General features: G+C 45.4%; 1 protein-coding gene across 2 annotated transcripts in view; it reads right to left on the bottom strand.

Annotated features, from left to right (window-relative positions):
- Window positions 1-378: 378 nt before the first annotated feature.
- Window positions 379-14,931, bottom strand: part of plekhm3 (pleckstrin homology domain containing, family M, member 3) — a 94,937-nt gene continuing 80,384 nt past the window's right edge. The window contains exons 7-9 of one of the 2 annotated variants that reach the window (XR_010963472.1): window positions 14,531-14,688; window positions 7,044-7,185; window positions 2,867-2,948 (exon numbers count right to left, since the gene is read on the bottom strand). Coding sequence is in view for 1 of the 2 variants with exons in the window: in XM_067988079.1 (XP_067844180.1) it covers window positions 2,774-2,948; window positions 14,531-14,688 (333 nt within the window). In the remaining variant the exon portion in view is untranslated. Of the gene's footprint in view, window positions 2,949-7,043; window positions 7,186-14,530; window positions 14,689-14,931 lie in introns of both variants that reach the window. The other variant, XM_067988079.1, reaches the window with a different exon arrangement.

Genomic DNA, 14,931 nt, shown 5'->3' with positions numbered 1-14,931 from the left:
CTCAGAGTCTGAGGCAGGTAACGGCAGCCGTGTCAGTGAGGTGCGACATCACCCAAGAGCTTTCAGAAGATACTCCGTACTGTGACGTAGTGTACCGAAAAGTTACATTTCCAGTTGTTTTTTCTCTATCAAACCATCACTTACAAACACTTCTGCTTTTCACTGTTTAAAAAGCAATGCTGCTCACTTCACTTTTCCAAAATCCAGCAGTACTTCCCTCGATACATGACAACACATTATTTACACACTAACGTGACCTCATGTTCATGCTCACTCCTAAATTGAGGTTTGTGCTGTTGAAAGGGTTAAACAGCAATCTGCTGCTGTGTCTCTCTGTGATCTCCTCAACCCCACCCCCCCCCCCCCCCCCCGCCCCTGCCAGACAGCTTGCTGTTGTACTAGGAAACCTTGCTTGAAAGAGACTGGACCCAAATTGGCTGCAAAGCCCACATTCAACTTGTACATGTACCAGTTAGTGGGATTGCACCAGTAGCAAGGCAGGTTAGGTAGTGCCTACTGTTACCTGAACCCGAAACCTGACCCTGAATGTCTCAATTTACAGTAACTGTTTGGCTCTAACCAGTGAGTCAGGCTAAAAAAACCATCCCTTTAAAACCCGCTCGCCGTGTGCTCAATGCAAAAACCATCCCTTTAAAACCTGCTCGCCGTGTGCTCAATGCAAAAACCATCCCTTTAAAACCCGTGTACTCAATGCAATTTCATTTTGAACACAACTAAGATGAACTTTTCAAATCGCTAAGTTTTTAATATTTTTTTTGCTCCACGTGAACTTTAATGGGAGGAAGTGACTCCGACAGAGACAAAATGTACCTTAGGTAACAAGGGGGCGGGGTTAGGGGAGAAGCTAGAACGCATCGTTAAGTATTAGGTGCAGTAGGACACGATTGATGGGTCTCAATGTTCAAAACTGCAATTCCAAAAAGTGGGTGAGAAAAACACGTCTTTTATCACCGCCCGCACTGCCTTTAGGTATCCTCGAGATCCCAACTGCTCCCCAAAAGGATATTCCACAACCCCCCCCGCCATCCCTAATTGTCTATACACTGTCATCCCAAAGTTCACTCTTTATATCCCAGTTTCCCCAGTGTACACAGCCTATGATTTCACTGTGCACCCTCTGTAATCCCACTCCCCTTGCTGATAGTGTAGCTCTAAACTCCACCCGTGGGCTCCACAGGTGCGGCAATGACTGTGAACCATTGTAATTATGCAAACGTTAATGTTATTAATACTTTGCTCTAATGTTTCCATCTTATTAAAAAGGAACAAGAACAAAATTTTACTTATTCCTGTTCAAGCTTTTTGGGACCTATTCCTTCTCTTTGCCTTAACTATTTCTTTCCTATTTCTCACTTTCCCCATTTCATCCATTCCCCCCCCCCTTCTATAATTTTCCTCGGGGTAAGGCTCAGTGATGTGAGTCAATGATCGGGAGAATGGGTACCAAATCTGGAGGCTTGACCAATTGCATAAGCCTTTTATGTGGGTCTAGAACAAAATGACTGCCGTGCAGCATCCTGTGAAGTGTCATCACCCTTGAACGGTGTAGCGATTAATTCTAAAGGTGTTAAGATGCTGGTAAGCCCTAGCTTCTAGATATCCTAGTGATCCTGGTGAGAAGCCAGGAATTCTTCCCTAGTGTTTGCTTGTGAATCGCATAACACTCTGTAGATCACGGGCCCAATCCTGGTGGTTTGTCACTTCAATCTGCCTGTGACAGCTTGGGATAAGTTCGAGCGTAGCCCAGTCGGCTGTACGCTCTGCGTATTACTCTTCCCGCTGGCCGCCCAAAGCCAAAGGAAAAGAGAATGCTGTCCCAGAATATCCGCACACAACAGATGGAGAGGGGGAAACGAAAGGAGAAAAATATATTGTGGAATAAAACACGTTAAAAAAAGGGAAGCAGCTATTAAACTGATGGAGCATCTGATCTGTTCTAAAAGCACACGGGAAATTTACTGTTACTGTTAAAATATCCTTTTCCCCAATAATACCCAGCTGGTGGTCAATAAGTAATAGATCTTGGAAGGTAACCTAATGCTTTTCAGAAGGATTGTTAATAGAAAGAAAACAAACTCTAATATGACACTGGTGAGTGTGTGTAGATTCTGGATGGTACATTCCTGTTATTCTGGGGGTAAGGGGTGAATCTTGTGCCAAGTTGAATGATGTTGGCATTAGGAAATGGAATATTTTACTCTGCTTTGGCACTCAGTGTCCACATCAAGCTCTCCCAGAGTTGGATACTGTACAAATTAGATGCAATTAGATGTTGTCTGCTCCGGCCCAGGAATGCTCCTTAACCCCAACCTAAGAACACTACCGTAGCAAAGTGACCCCTCCATTTTGCACTCTAGCTTGGAACGAGGCCGCTAATTTAGCGCCAAATTAAGGGGAATTCCGTGCACCCACTGGAAACCAATCCACGTTCATTCACTCAAGAGTCTTCAACTGAGAAAGAGGAGATGGTTCTTACATTGCAAGTAGCGACAAGACACTGAACTCTCAAAGGATATATCTTAAATACAATCTACATTGTGCGTTATTATGTGAGGGGGGAGTCTCTTACACTACGTGCTTCGTTCTTTACCACGCCTTGTCCCATTGCACCCCGCTTACATTCACCAACAAAATCTCTTCTCTCAATTCATTTTGTTCCTGTACACAGAGATCAGAATAGACCCCGGCTTTTATCTCCATCCATGAAAGATTAGCTGGCAAACTCGACTCGGAGCAAAATCTGACCTGGACATCAGGTGTTTGGACAGGAGAATTCGAAGGCGCTGCAAAGCTCAAAGTTGTCGTCTAAGTCCAGTTTGCGCCAGAAAGACCGGGGCTTCTTCTGCAGCTCCCTATGCACACACCGGGGACAGGGAACGTTCCTCGACTTGCACTCGGCATGGAACACAGCTCCACAAGTCTCACACCTACAGAGGAAAAAAAAAGCCTACCTACGTTACCAAACGGTGATAACTGCTCAGCTTAGGTACATCACTAAAAGATTTTAATCAGTATATTATACGCACGGAGAAGGAATTTAACCCAGTGGCAGGGTACATTATTCTATCATTTATATGGGAGTGTTGAATCTCAGTAATACAGTATTGTATTCTTTACAGGAGTGATAATGATTCCAGTAACAATGTGTAGTACTATATTCTATAAACTCTACAGGAATGATAATGACTCCAGTAACAGTACATCACAACTATTGTTTACTATTGCAATCTTATAAAGTGTGAACAAATGCACTGCCAACCTGTGTGGCCATTATGGCAGTGATTGGGAAGAATTAACAGTAGACACTCACTAATATCAAAACAAGCACCAGAACTTGCAAATGCTTTAATGGAAACGAAAATTGGGAGAGATGTATAACAGGCGGCTGATCCAATTCAGCTGGTTTGACATTATTGCCCAGGGTGAAAATGACCCCTCTGTGTGTGCAGACCTCAGGTAAGCGCACAGGAATGGAATCCATTGTGATACCCCACACAGTTGAATAGCCCACTGCCAATTACTCTCTAGCTCCAGATGTGAAGAATGGACATTTGGATGAGGCACCGGAGCCTGTGGAACTTGAGACACGCATAGAAAGGACAAAATCATTGGAAGGACAAGGAACAACCTCCCACAATCGGGAATCCATTTTGTCTCTCCATTTTTGCACTAATTATTGATGTGTGAAATAGCTGAACAATTCTATACTTTCTTCAAATCTGGCCTAATCTTGAAAACTTAGAAAGCCTAAGAAACAAAACCCAGAGACTAACTTCTCCATTTTGTCAGCCCTGTGTAAATGAAAGCACCATTTAGGTTAATCTTCACTGTTAAATAGCCGTCACATAATCTTGTGAACCAGCTGTTAGGAACTCATTGATAAACTCACCAACAGCATATTTGTTACAACCATGTCCTGTCAATACAGCGGCCTAGATATTCATTGGGCCTGTTTTCAGGCCTGAAATGGTCGATGCGCTGGGAGTAGGCGCAAGATGCTGGAGGCCCAAGGCTCGCCCGAAATTGGGCCTCAACAGCGTATCTCTGGTGATGTTCAGAGGCAGCTCGCCGGTGTACTGGCCTCCAGTACTAGCCTCACCAGCAGTGGCCCTCGGGTTAAGTTCTGGGGGGAGGGGGGAGGAGAAGAGGAAGGGGGCAAGAGGAAGGGGGCAAGCGTATGCTGGCAGCAGCCTGTAGCAGTGCTGTGTAGCCAGAAGGAGCACTCCCGCACCTCAGCTCAACGAGGGGAAATATAAAATAAACTTACCTTTGAGTTGACGTCTGCTGGTCAGGCCACAGGAAGACCTGAGCATGACCTGCTCAGCCCTGACCAATTTAGGGGAGGGGTTCTGAAACTGGTGTTAGGCCCCTCATTAACATATGCTTGTTTTAGGTGGCCACCAATATGGGGTGGAATGTATTTCAGGTGTCCTTGGGGCATGAGACATAGCCCCACGTAATTGGTCATTCTACCCCCCCCCACTATTTTACACCCGAAAAATGAGTGAAACGGGGTCCAATTTCCCGGCCAGTGTATCTGAAACCCCTTTTTAATTGATAGGGTTGCCTCCAGTAGCAAGAGGCAGCCCTGTAAATGAAACAATTCAGTGCCACTGGGGGAACCAAGACTGCAAAGACAGGTGTTTTCAGCAGCTGCCACTGGAGGTACTTGTGTTGCTTGGGTTTGAGTTCTCAGGCCAGCAACCGTCCTTCCCAGACAACAGGAAAGTCTCCGTCAGATTGTCAAATTCACAAACATGACTTTGAACTAACTGCGTGTCTCTGGTTTTAGGAACAGGTGTAGGCCATTCAGCCCCTCGAACCTGTTCCACCATTTAATTAGATCATGGCTGATCTGTAACTTAAATCCATCTACCCACCTTGGTTCCATAACCCTTAATACCCTTGCCTAACAAAAATCTATCAATCTCAGTTTTGAAATTTTCAATTGACCCCCAGCCTCAACAGCTTTTTGGGGGAAGAGAGTTCCAGATTTCCACTTCCCTTTGTGTGAAGAAGTGCTTCCTGACATCACCCCGAACTAATTTTAAGGTTATGCCCCCTTGTTCTGGACTCCCCCATCAGAGGAAAGAGTTTCTCTCTATCCACCCTATCAACTCCTTCATTCATCTCAATTAGATCACCCCTTACTCTTCTATACTCGAGGGAATACAAGCCTAGTTTATGCAACCTGTCCTCATAATTTAACCTTTTTAGCCCCGGTATAATTCTGGTGAATCTGCGCTGCACCCCCTCAAAGGCCAATATATCCTTCCTGAGGTGCGGTGCCCAGAACTGAATGAAGTACTCCAGATAGGGTCTAACCAGTGCTTTGTACAGCTGTAACGTAACTTCCACCCCTTTGTATTCCAGCCCCCTTTGTGATGGGGGCGGGAGAGACCAAGGCCACAGTGTGGACTGGAATCTGAGACTGCACTGGTACCACACCACCAATGGGACAGAGCTCAACATAGCACGAGCTCGACAGACAATCGCTTCCACTTGGTCCAGAATCAGAACTTCCACTTCCAGCCATTGTTCATTCTCAAATGGTGCGAGAGTCCATGAGAGTCGGCTTTGGAAAATTTATTATAGATCAGGAAGCAAGACGCGATCGTGGATTAAGGAATATAATTTTTCGGAGAACAAGCCTGTTATCTTCACTCTAATTGGTTATCAAAATGAATGCTCCTGTGAGCTCTGCACTGAATCTCAAACTGATGAAAGAGCCCGTCTGCGTCTCGCATTCAATCCTCTATTCCAGCTTTGCTCTTTAGCCATGACTCAGTGGTAGCACTCTCGCTTCTGAGTCAGAAGGTTGTGGGTTCTAGTCCCACTTCAGAGACTTGAGCACAGATATCTAGGCTGACACTTCATAGAGTCATAGAGTTATACAGCATGGATAGAGGCCCTTCGGCCCATCGTGTCCGCGCCGGCCATCAAGCCCTGTCTACTTTAATCCCATATTCCAGCATTTGGTCCGTAGCCATGTATGCTATGGCATTTCAAGTGCTCATCCAAATGCTTCTTGAATGTTGTGAGGGTTCCTGCCTCCACAACCCTTTCAGGCAGTGAGTTCCAGACTCCAACCACCCTCTGGATGAAAAAGTTCTTTCTCAAATCCCCTCTAAACCTCCCGCCTTTTACCTTGAATCTATGTCCCCTTGTTATAGAACCCTCAATGAAGGGAAAAAGCTCCTTAGTATCCATCCTATCTGTGCCCCTCATAATTTTGTACACCTCAATCATGTCCCCCCTCAGCTCCAAGGAAAACAAACCCAATCTTCCCAGTCTCTCTTCATAGCTGAAGCGCTCCAGCCCTGGTAACATCCTGGTGAATCTCCTCTGCACCCTCTCCAAAGCGATCACATCCTTCCTGTAGTGTGGCGACCAGAACTGCACACAGTACTCCAGCTGTGGCCTAACCAGTGTTTTATACAGCTCCATCATAACCTCCTTGCTCTTGTATTCTATGCCTCGGCTAACTTCAGTGCAGTATCGAGGGAGCGCTGCACTGTTGGAGGTGCTTTCGGATGGGATGTTAAACCAAGGCCCCGTCTGCCCTCTCAGGTGGATGTAAACGATCCCCTGGCACTATTTCAAAGAAGAGCAAGGGAGTTCTCCCTGATGTCCTCGCCAATATTTATCCCTCAGCCAGCATCATCAAAACAGTTTTAGTAACAGGTCATTATCTCATTGCTATTTGTGGGACCTTGTTGTGTGCAAATTGGTTGCCACGTTTCTTACATTACAACAGTGATTACACTTCAAACGTACTTAATTAGTTGTAAAGCGCTTTGGGAAAGGCGTTAGAAAGAAAGAGCTTGCATTTATATGAGAGCAATCGGTTCAGCACAGATCAGGAATGAAATAAAATCAGACTCCCCCACCCCCCCGCAAAGCAGTGCCCTCCATGGTAGCCTCTAAGTTGAAGTGCTGCTCCTTTGGTTACAGAGTGAATTCTCTTTACTGAGAGGCCAGGCGCACTGCACACCTGTGCTAAGACAAAGGGTGTGGCTCACCTAGACAGCTGGGCTTTGCTTCAAAGAAAACGAGATGTTTCTGATGGACCATTTATCCATCCATCCGTCCGCACTCAGCTGTCTCGGCCTTGTTTGTAGTCTTTCTGACTGTCAGAAGAGTTATTGTTGGTCTCTGCACAACCTAAATGCAGGGTGAATCAAACACTCTCTTTGAAGGTAAATGGAACAGAAAAACACTTGATAAAATACATGCAAGGCCCAGACTGTCTAAACAAACATACGGTAACACGGTCTAGTTGATGAAGCACAAGGACTTTGCCTTGCGCTAAATACTAAGAATTCTCAACAGATACGAACAAGCTTTTAAAAATAACCAAAATCAACTGCTTTTATACACCTCTCTCGTGTTTTTTTTTAAGAAGCACCTACCTCACTGAAGGAGGCAATGACTTATTTTTCCTGTCCTACTTTCTCTAATTCCCTCAAGCCCCTTTATCACTCTACTTCCCTTCTTGACAATAGAAGTCTTTTCAAAAGCCAACTCTGCCACAAATTCTTGCTGTCCATTCCTTTTGCTGCTCTGTGAAGTGCTCCAGGGTGTTTTTCTACGTTAAAGGTGGTATGTGTTAGCCATGGCTCAGTGGTTAGCAAAATTCCCTAGATTCTAGAACGGTCCCAGTGGATTGGAAGGTAGCAAATGTAACACTGTTATTCAAGAAAGGAGGGAGGGAGAGAGAGAGAGAGAAAACAGGGAACTACAGGCTAGTTAGCCTGACATCAGTAATCAGGAAAATGCTGGAATCTATTAAGAACATAGTATCAGGGGACTTAGAAAATCATAATATGATTAGGCAGAGTCAACACGGTTTTATGAAAGGGAAATCGTTTTATGAAAGGGAAAGACAAATTTACTGGAGCTTTTTTGAGAATGTAACTAGCAGAGTAGATAAAGGGGACCCAGTGGATGTTGTATATTTGGATTTTCAAAAGGCATTCGATAAGGTGCCACACAAAAGGTTGCTACACAAGATAAGGGCTCATGGGGTAATATATTAGCATGGACAGAGGATTGGTTAAAGGACAGAATACAGAGAGTAGGAATAAACAGGTCATTTTCAGGTTGGCAGGCTGTAACTAGTGGGGTGCCACAAGGATCAGTGCTTGGGCCTCAGCTATTTACAATCTATATTAATGACTTAGATGAAGGGACCGAATGTAATGTATCCAAATTTTCTGACGATACAAAGCTAGGTGGAAAAGTAAGGTGTGAGGAGGACACAGAGCCTGCAAAGGGATATAGACAGGTTAAGTGAGTGGGCAAGGTGGTGACAGATGGAGTATAATTTGGGGAAATGTGAGGTTATTCACTTTGGAAGGAAGAATAGAAAAACAGAATATTTTTCAAATGATGAGAAACTATTAAATGTTGGTGTTGAGAGGGATTTGGGTGTCCTTGTATATGAAACACACAAAGTTAGCATGCAGGTACAGCAAGCAATTAGGAAGGCAAATGGTATGTTGGCCTTTATTGCAAAGGAGTTGGAGTACAAGAGTAAGGAAGTCTTGCTGCAATTGTACAGGGCTTTGGTGAGACCAGACCTGGAGTACTGTGTACAGTTTTGATCTCCTTACCTAAGGAAGAATATACTTGCCTCAGAGACCGTGCAATGAAGGTTCACTAGATTGGGATGAGAGGGCTGTCCTATAAAAGGACAGATTGAGTAGAATGGGCATATACTCTCTGGAGTTTAGATGAATGAGAGGTGGTCTCATTGAAACATATAAGATTCTGAGAGGGCTTGACAGGGTAGATGCTGAGAGGCTGTTTCCCCTGGCTGTTGAGTCTAGAACTAGGGAGCATAGTCTCAGGATAAGGGGTCAGCCATTTAGGACTGAGATGAGGAGGAATTTCTTCACTCAGAGGGTTGTGAATCTTTGGAATTCTCTGCCCCAGAGGACTGTGGATGCTCAGTCGTGGAGTATATTCAAGAATGAGATGGATAGATTTTTGAATTTTAAGGGAATCAAGAGATATGGGGATCGGCTGAGAAAGTAGAGTTGAGGTCGAAGATCAGCCATGTTCTTAATGAATGGCGGAGCAGGCTAAAGGTGCCATGTGGCCTACTCCTGCTCCTATTTTTTATGTTATGTTCTCGCTTGTGAGAAAGAAGGATGTGGGTTCAAGTCCCACTTCAGAGACTTGAGCGCAAAAATCTAGTCTGACACTTCAGTGCCGTACTGAGGGAGTGCTGCTTTGATGGAGGTGCCGTCTTTCAGATGAGACGTTAAACCAAGGCTCCTTCTGCCCTCTCAGGTGGACGTAAAAAATCCCATGACACCGTTTCAAAGAAGAGCTGGGGAGTTGTCCTTCTATTCCTTTCTCCCTCATGTGTTTATCAAGCTTCCCCTTAAATGCATCATGCTATTTGTCTCAACCACTCCATGTGGTAGCAAGTTCCTGGCCAATATTTATCCCTCAACAAACACATTATCTGGTCATTATCACACTGCTGTTTGCGGGACCAAATTTGCTGCGTGCAAATTGTCTGTAGCGTTCCCTACATTACAGCAATGACTGCACTTCAAAAGTACTTCATTGGCTGTAAAGCGCTTTGGGACATCCTGAGGTTGTGAAAGACACTCTATAAATGCAAGTTATTGTTGTCGTCCTTTCTCTCTTCTTCACTTCCCTCCTCCCGAGGCTACTTTCGCTATTTTAAGGTTTCTCGCCTGCGCTATCATTCCCATCATAGAGTGGTCAGGTCAGTCCAGAATTGTTATCTTCTCCGCAGCTATTGCTGGCGAACTGGAGGGCCTGGACCCTCCGCAAGCTGCAATTTAGTCAAAGCCTCCCCAGTGGTTCAATGGTTAAGTGACCTGATGAGGTCTTTAAAATTATGAAAGGGTTTCATAGGGTAGACACAGAGAAGATGTTTCCATTGTGGGGGAGACCAAAACTAGGGGCCATAAATATGAGATAATCACTAATAAATCCAATAGGGAATTCAGAAGAAACTTCTTTACCCAGAGAGTGGTGAGAATGTGGAACGTGCTACCACAAGGAGTAGTTGAGGCAAATAGCATTGATGCATTTAAGGGGAAGCTAGATAAACACATGAGGAAGGAATAGAAGGATATGCTGATAAGATTAGATGAAGTATGGTGGGAGGAGGCTCATGTGGAGCATAAACACCAGCATAGACCAGTTGGGGCAAATGGCCTGTTTCTGTGCCGTAAAATTCTATATAATAACTTGACAGAAGTGACTGGAGTTGCTCAGTGATGTATGTCAAGATCATCCTGGTGGCTTAGTGGCTAATTGCACGGCCTAGTGCAGAACTGAGTCGTACAGACCACGAGCATGAAGGGCCTGTTTCTGTGCTGTAAATTCTATGCAAGTGTGGAACTGAGCTGTGCAGAACGGGAAGGTTCCAGGTTCCATCCCTGAGCTGCGCTGAGTTAGCTAAGATCTCAGCCAGATTACAGCGATTCACTTACTACCGAAGATCTTTGTCTCACCGTTGTGTAGAGAGCTTACTGAGCTTGGTCGCAAGGCAAAGAAAGAAAAAAAAAGTAACTTGTACTTATATAATCTCAGGATGTCCCAAAGTGTTTCATAGGCAATGGATTTTTCTTTTCATAGAATCACAGGAGGCCATTCGGCCCATCGTGCCTGTGCCGGTTCTTTGAAAGAGCTATCCAATTAATCCCTTTCCCCTGCTCTTTCCCCATAGCCTTGCAAATTTTTCCTTTTCAAGTATATATCCAATTCACTTTAGAAAGTTACCACTGAATCTGCTTCCACCACCCTTTCAGGTACTGCATTCCAGATCATAACAACTCGCTGTATAAAAACATTTCTTTTCATCTCTCTGGTTCTTTTGTCAATTACTTTAAACCTGTGCCCTCAGGTTACCGACCCTCCTGCCACTGGAAACAGTTTCTCCTTATTTACTCTATCAAAAGCCTTCATAATTTTTGAAGTGTAGTCACTGTGGTTCTGTAGCCAAACGCAGCAACTGATTTTTGAATAGCATGGTTCCACAGCAGCTAATTAATAACCTGTTGATCTGTTTTAGCAATGATTAATCGCGGGAAAAAAAAAGTGATTTTGGTTGAGGGATAAATATTGGCCAGGACACAGAGGAGAACTCCCCTGCTCTTCTTCAAACAGTCCTGTGGGATCTTTTTCGTCCACCTGAGGGGGCAAACGGGCCTCGGTTTAAGGTCTCATCCGAAAGATGTCACCTCCCACGTTGCAGTGGGTAGAGGTCCCCCATCTTATTTCTTCCCACAACATGTCTGTGACCAGACGCTCAGCTGTGGGCCACCAATGGCGTGAATCTAGGCAGTTAGGATCCAATTTTCTCCCCATCTCTCCAGAAGAGAATGACTAATACCGGGATATAGTTCCCTGGGTGCCAGCATCCGATTCAGTACCTTGCCCTGGGCAGTGATCAGCAGCAGGTGCTCCAGGTGAATTCCCCTCCAATTGCTGCATCCCACCTCTACCTGCTTCGGTGTCAAATTATGTCTGATTACGCTCCTGTAAAGTACCTTGGGACGTTTTACTACATTAAAGGCACTATATAAATACAAGTTGTTGTTGTGATCAGCCAAATCAACACAGAACGAGGATCAAAGGACGTGATTTTCCTCGACCATAAGGATGTGTCGAACAGCACACCGTGCATCTACCCTGAGCCACTGGGGAAAGTCACGACGAGCATTTTCAATTGTTTCCATGGTGAAAAATATCTCTTGTTTGTTGTGGCCTTAACCCATAATGGCTATAGCATTTTGAAATGTAGGGACAGTGAGGAACAGACTGTTTACAAAGTGATTTACACAGAGGAGGACCGGTAAAAGAATAGGCTCCAAAATTGGCTTGCCTAGGCATGAAACCAATGAAGAACTAATCGAGGCACAGTTGAAAGGAACGTGAACAACTCAATAGTTTGAAGCCATTTTCAAACACAGCCCGTAGATCAAATTTCAGCAGTGCAAGGATCCATCAAGCAAGCTTGCCCCTTTTACAGAAGTGACTGGACAATTGCCTGACCTGTTGGGTTACAGCATCTTTAGTAGGCAACATTCTAACATTGGGGTAAACCATTTTCTATGAGGGGAGGGAGGCAGCAGATAGAGAAGAGGGCTCATTACGTATTGAAAAACAAATAAGTCTGCGTACATGCCCATCTATAATGAGGCCTGTTCCCAAACTCATGAGGTCATAATATAGACTCCCTAGTAAAATTGAAGTCAATGGGAATCAGGGGGAAAACTCTCCAGTGGCTGGAGTCATACCTAGCACAAAGGAAGATGGTAGTGGTTGTTGGAGGCCAATCATCTCAGCCCCAGGGCATTGCTGCAGGAGTTCCTCAGGGCAGTGTCCGAGGCCCAACCATCTTCAGCTGCTTCATCAATGACCTTCCCTCCATCATAAGGTCAGAAATGGGGATGTTCGCTGATGACTGCACAGTTTTCAGTTCCATTCACAACCCCTCAGATAATGAAGCAGTCCGAGCCTGCATGCAGCAAGACCTGGACAACATCCAGGCTTGGGCTCATAAGTGGCAAGTAACATTCGCGCCAGATAAGTGCCAGGCAATGACCATCTCCAACAAGAGAGAGTCTAACCACCTCCCCTTGACATTCAACGGCATTACCATCGCCGAATCCCCCACCATCAACATCCTGGGGGTCACCATTGACCAGAAACTTAACTGGACCAGCCATATAAATACTGTGGCTACGAGAGCAGGTCAGAGGCTGGGTATTCTGCGGCGAGTGACTCACCTCCTGACTCCCCAAAGCCTTTCTACCATCTACAAGGCACAAGTCAGGAGTGTGATGGAATACTCTCCACTTGCCTGGATGAGTGCAGCTCCAACAACACTCAAGAAGCTCGACACCATCCAAGATAAAGCAGCCCGCTTGATTGGCACCCCATCCACCACCCTAAACATTCACTCCCTTCACCACCAGCGCACTGTGGCTGCAGTGTGCACCATCCACAGGATGCACTGCAGCAACTCGTCAAGGCTTCTTCGACAGCACCTCCCAAACCCGCGACCTCTACCACCTAGAAGGACAAGAGCAGCAGGCGCATGGGAACAACACCACCTGCACGTTCCCCTCCAAGTCACACACCATCCCGACTTGGAAATATATCGCCGTTCCTTCATTGTCGCTGGGTCAAAATCCTGGAACTCCCTTCCTAACAGCACTGTGGGAGAACCGTCACCACACGGACTGCAGCGGCTCAAGAAGGCGGCTCACCACCACCTTCTCGAGGGCAATTAGGGATGGGCAATAAATGCCAGCCTTGCCAGTGACGCCCACATCCCGTGAACGAATAAAAAAAAAATATTCAGCATCATAAACCAACTATGTCATAATATGCCATTCCTCATGTAGCCAAGCTTAAGGTCTTAAAGAGGAAATAAGCCCCAGCTGTAAAGTCATTCCTTTTCACAACATTACTCACATTTTTCCTTCTTAAATTATTGTTAATTAGCTTAAAGGCACAGATCCCTATGCCAGCAGGCTCGTATAGTTATAGAAAATCTCTAAGTTGGGTGTTGAAATGAATTAATTGAACAGAAAGGGGTATAATGAAAATGAAAGAAATTAATTCATGGCCAGCATTTACTTGCCCTTTAAGAAATCACGAGCTTATATAATGAAGCTCATTTATTATGGCATTGGGTGAACTTGACTGAGCCCAATGAAAGTTTTTTTTCAGGGGAGGGGAGCAATGAACATATCTACTGAGGTGATGTTCAATATATATTTACTTTTCCGTGGCAAAAATACAGTGTTGACACCTCCAGGAATGGATAATACCCTGGAGAAATAGATGAGTTCCCTCCCACAACAAAAACAACAACTTGTGTTTATATAGCACTGTTAACATAGTAAAACCTCCCAAGGCACTTCACAGGAGCATTATCAAACAAAATTTGTCACCAAGCCACATAGGGAGATATTAGGACAGATGACCAAAAGCTTGGTCAGAGGTAGGTTTTAAGGAGTGTCTTAAAGGAGGAGAGAGGGGTAGAACAGTGGAGGTTTAGGGAGGGAATTCCAGAGCTTAGGGCCTAGGCAGCTAAAGGCACAGCCACCAATGGTGGAGTGATGGAAATTGGGGATGCACAAGAGGCCAGAATTGGAGGAGCAGAGATCTCGAAGGGTTGTCGGGCTGGAGGAGGTTACAGAGATAGGGAGGAGTGAGGCCGTGAAGGGATTTGAACACACGGATGAAAATTTTTTTTAAAAACGAGGCTTTGCCAGACTGGGAGCCAATGTAGGTCAGCGAGCACGGGGGTGATGGAAGAACAGGACTTGGTGCAAGTTAGGATATGGGCAGCAGAGTTTTCGGCACACGGATGTTGGGCCGTTCATCCACTCGCATTTCCCTGCTCCCCTGACCCAAGCCAATTTGAAAGTAGGTGTCGGGCTGAAATGTGGAAGCCTGATTCGAACCCTTCAATCAGCCCTAGCCCCTACACCGACAAACCAACCTTTTGGTGGCAGTTCCTTCAAAGGGATAGATGATTTGCCTATTGTTGCAGATCTCGCAGATGAAGCCTTTCTGGCTGCACAGGCTGCAGCTGTACACATGGGCACTGGCAAATTTGTTGATCTTCATGAGGAATGGAGCGAGCTTGCCTTCGAAGACCTGGGGAAAAAAAAGACTGGAGGTCACAGGCAGGACGTCAAAATGGGAATGCATCTGTTGCTGAAACCCCCACTTATGCTTTTGTAACCTCCAGACTCGACTATTCCAATGGTCTCCTGGCTGGCCTCCCATCTTCCACCTTCCGCAAACTTCAGCTCATCCAAAACTCTGCTGCCTGTATCCTAACTCGCACCAAGTCCCGTTCACCCCCGGTGTTCACTGACCTACATTGGCTCCTGGTCC

This window comes from Heptranchias perlo, chromosome 7 (genome assembly GCF_035084215.1).
Source record: "Heptranchias perlo isolate sHepPer1 chromosome 7, sHepPer1.hap1, whole genome shotgun sequence".
In the NCBI taxonomy this organism is placed as follows: domain Eukaryota; kingdom Metazoa; phylum Chordata; class Chondrichthyes; order Hexanchiformes; family Hexanchidae; genus Heptranchias; species Heptranchias perlo.
The sequence above is the reverse complement of the archived record's forward strand: the minus strand, read 5'-3'. Positions and strand labels throughout refer to the sequence as shown.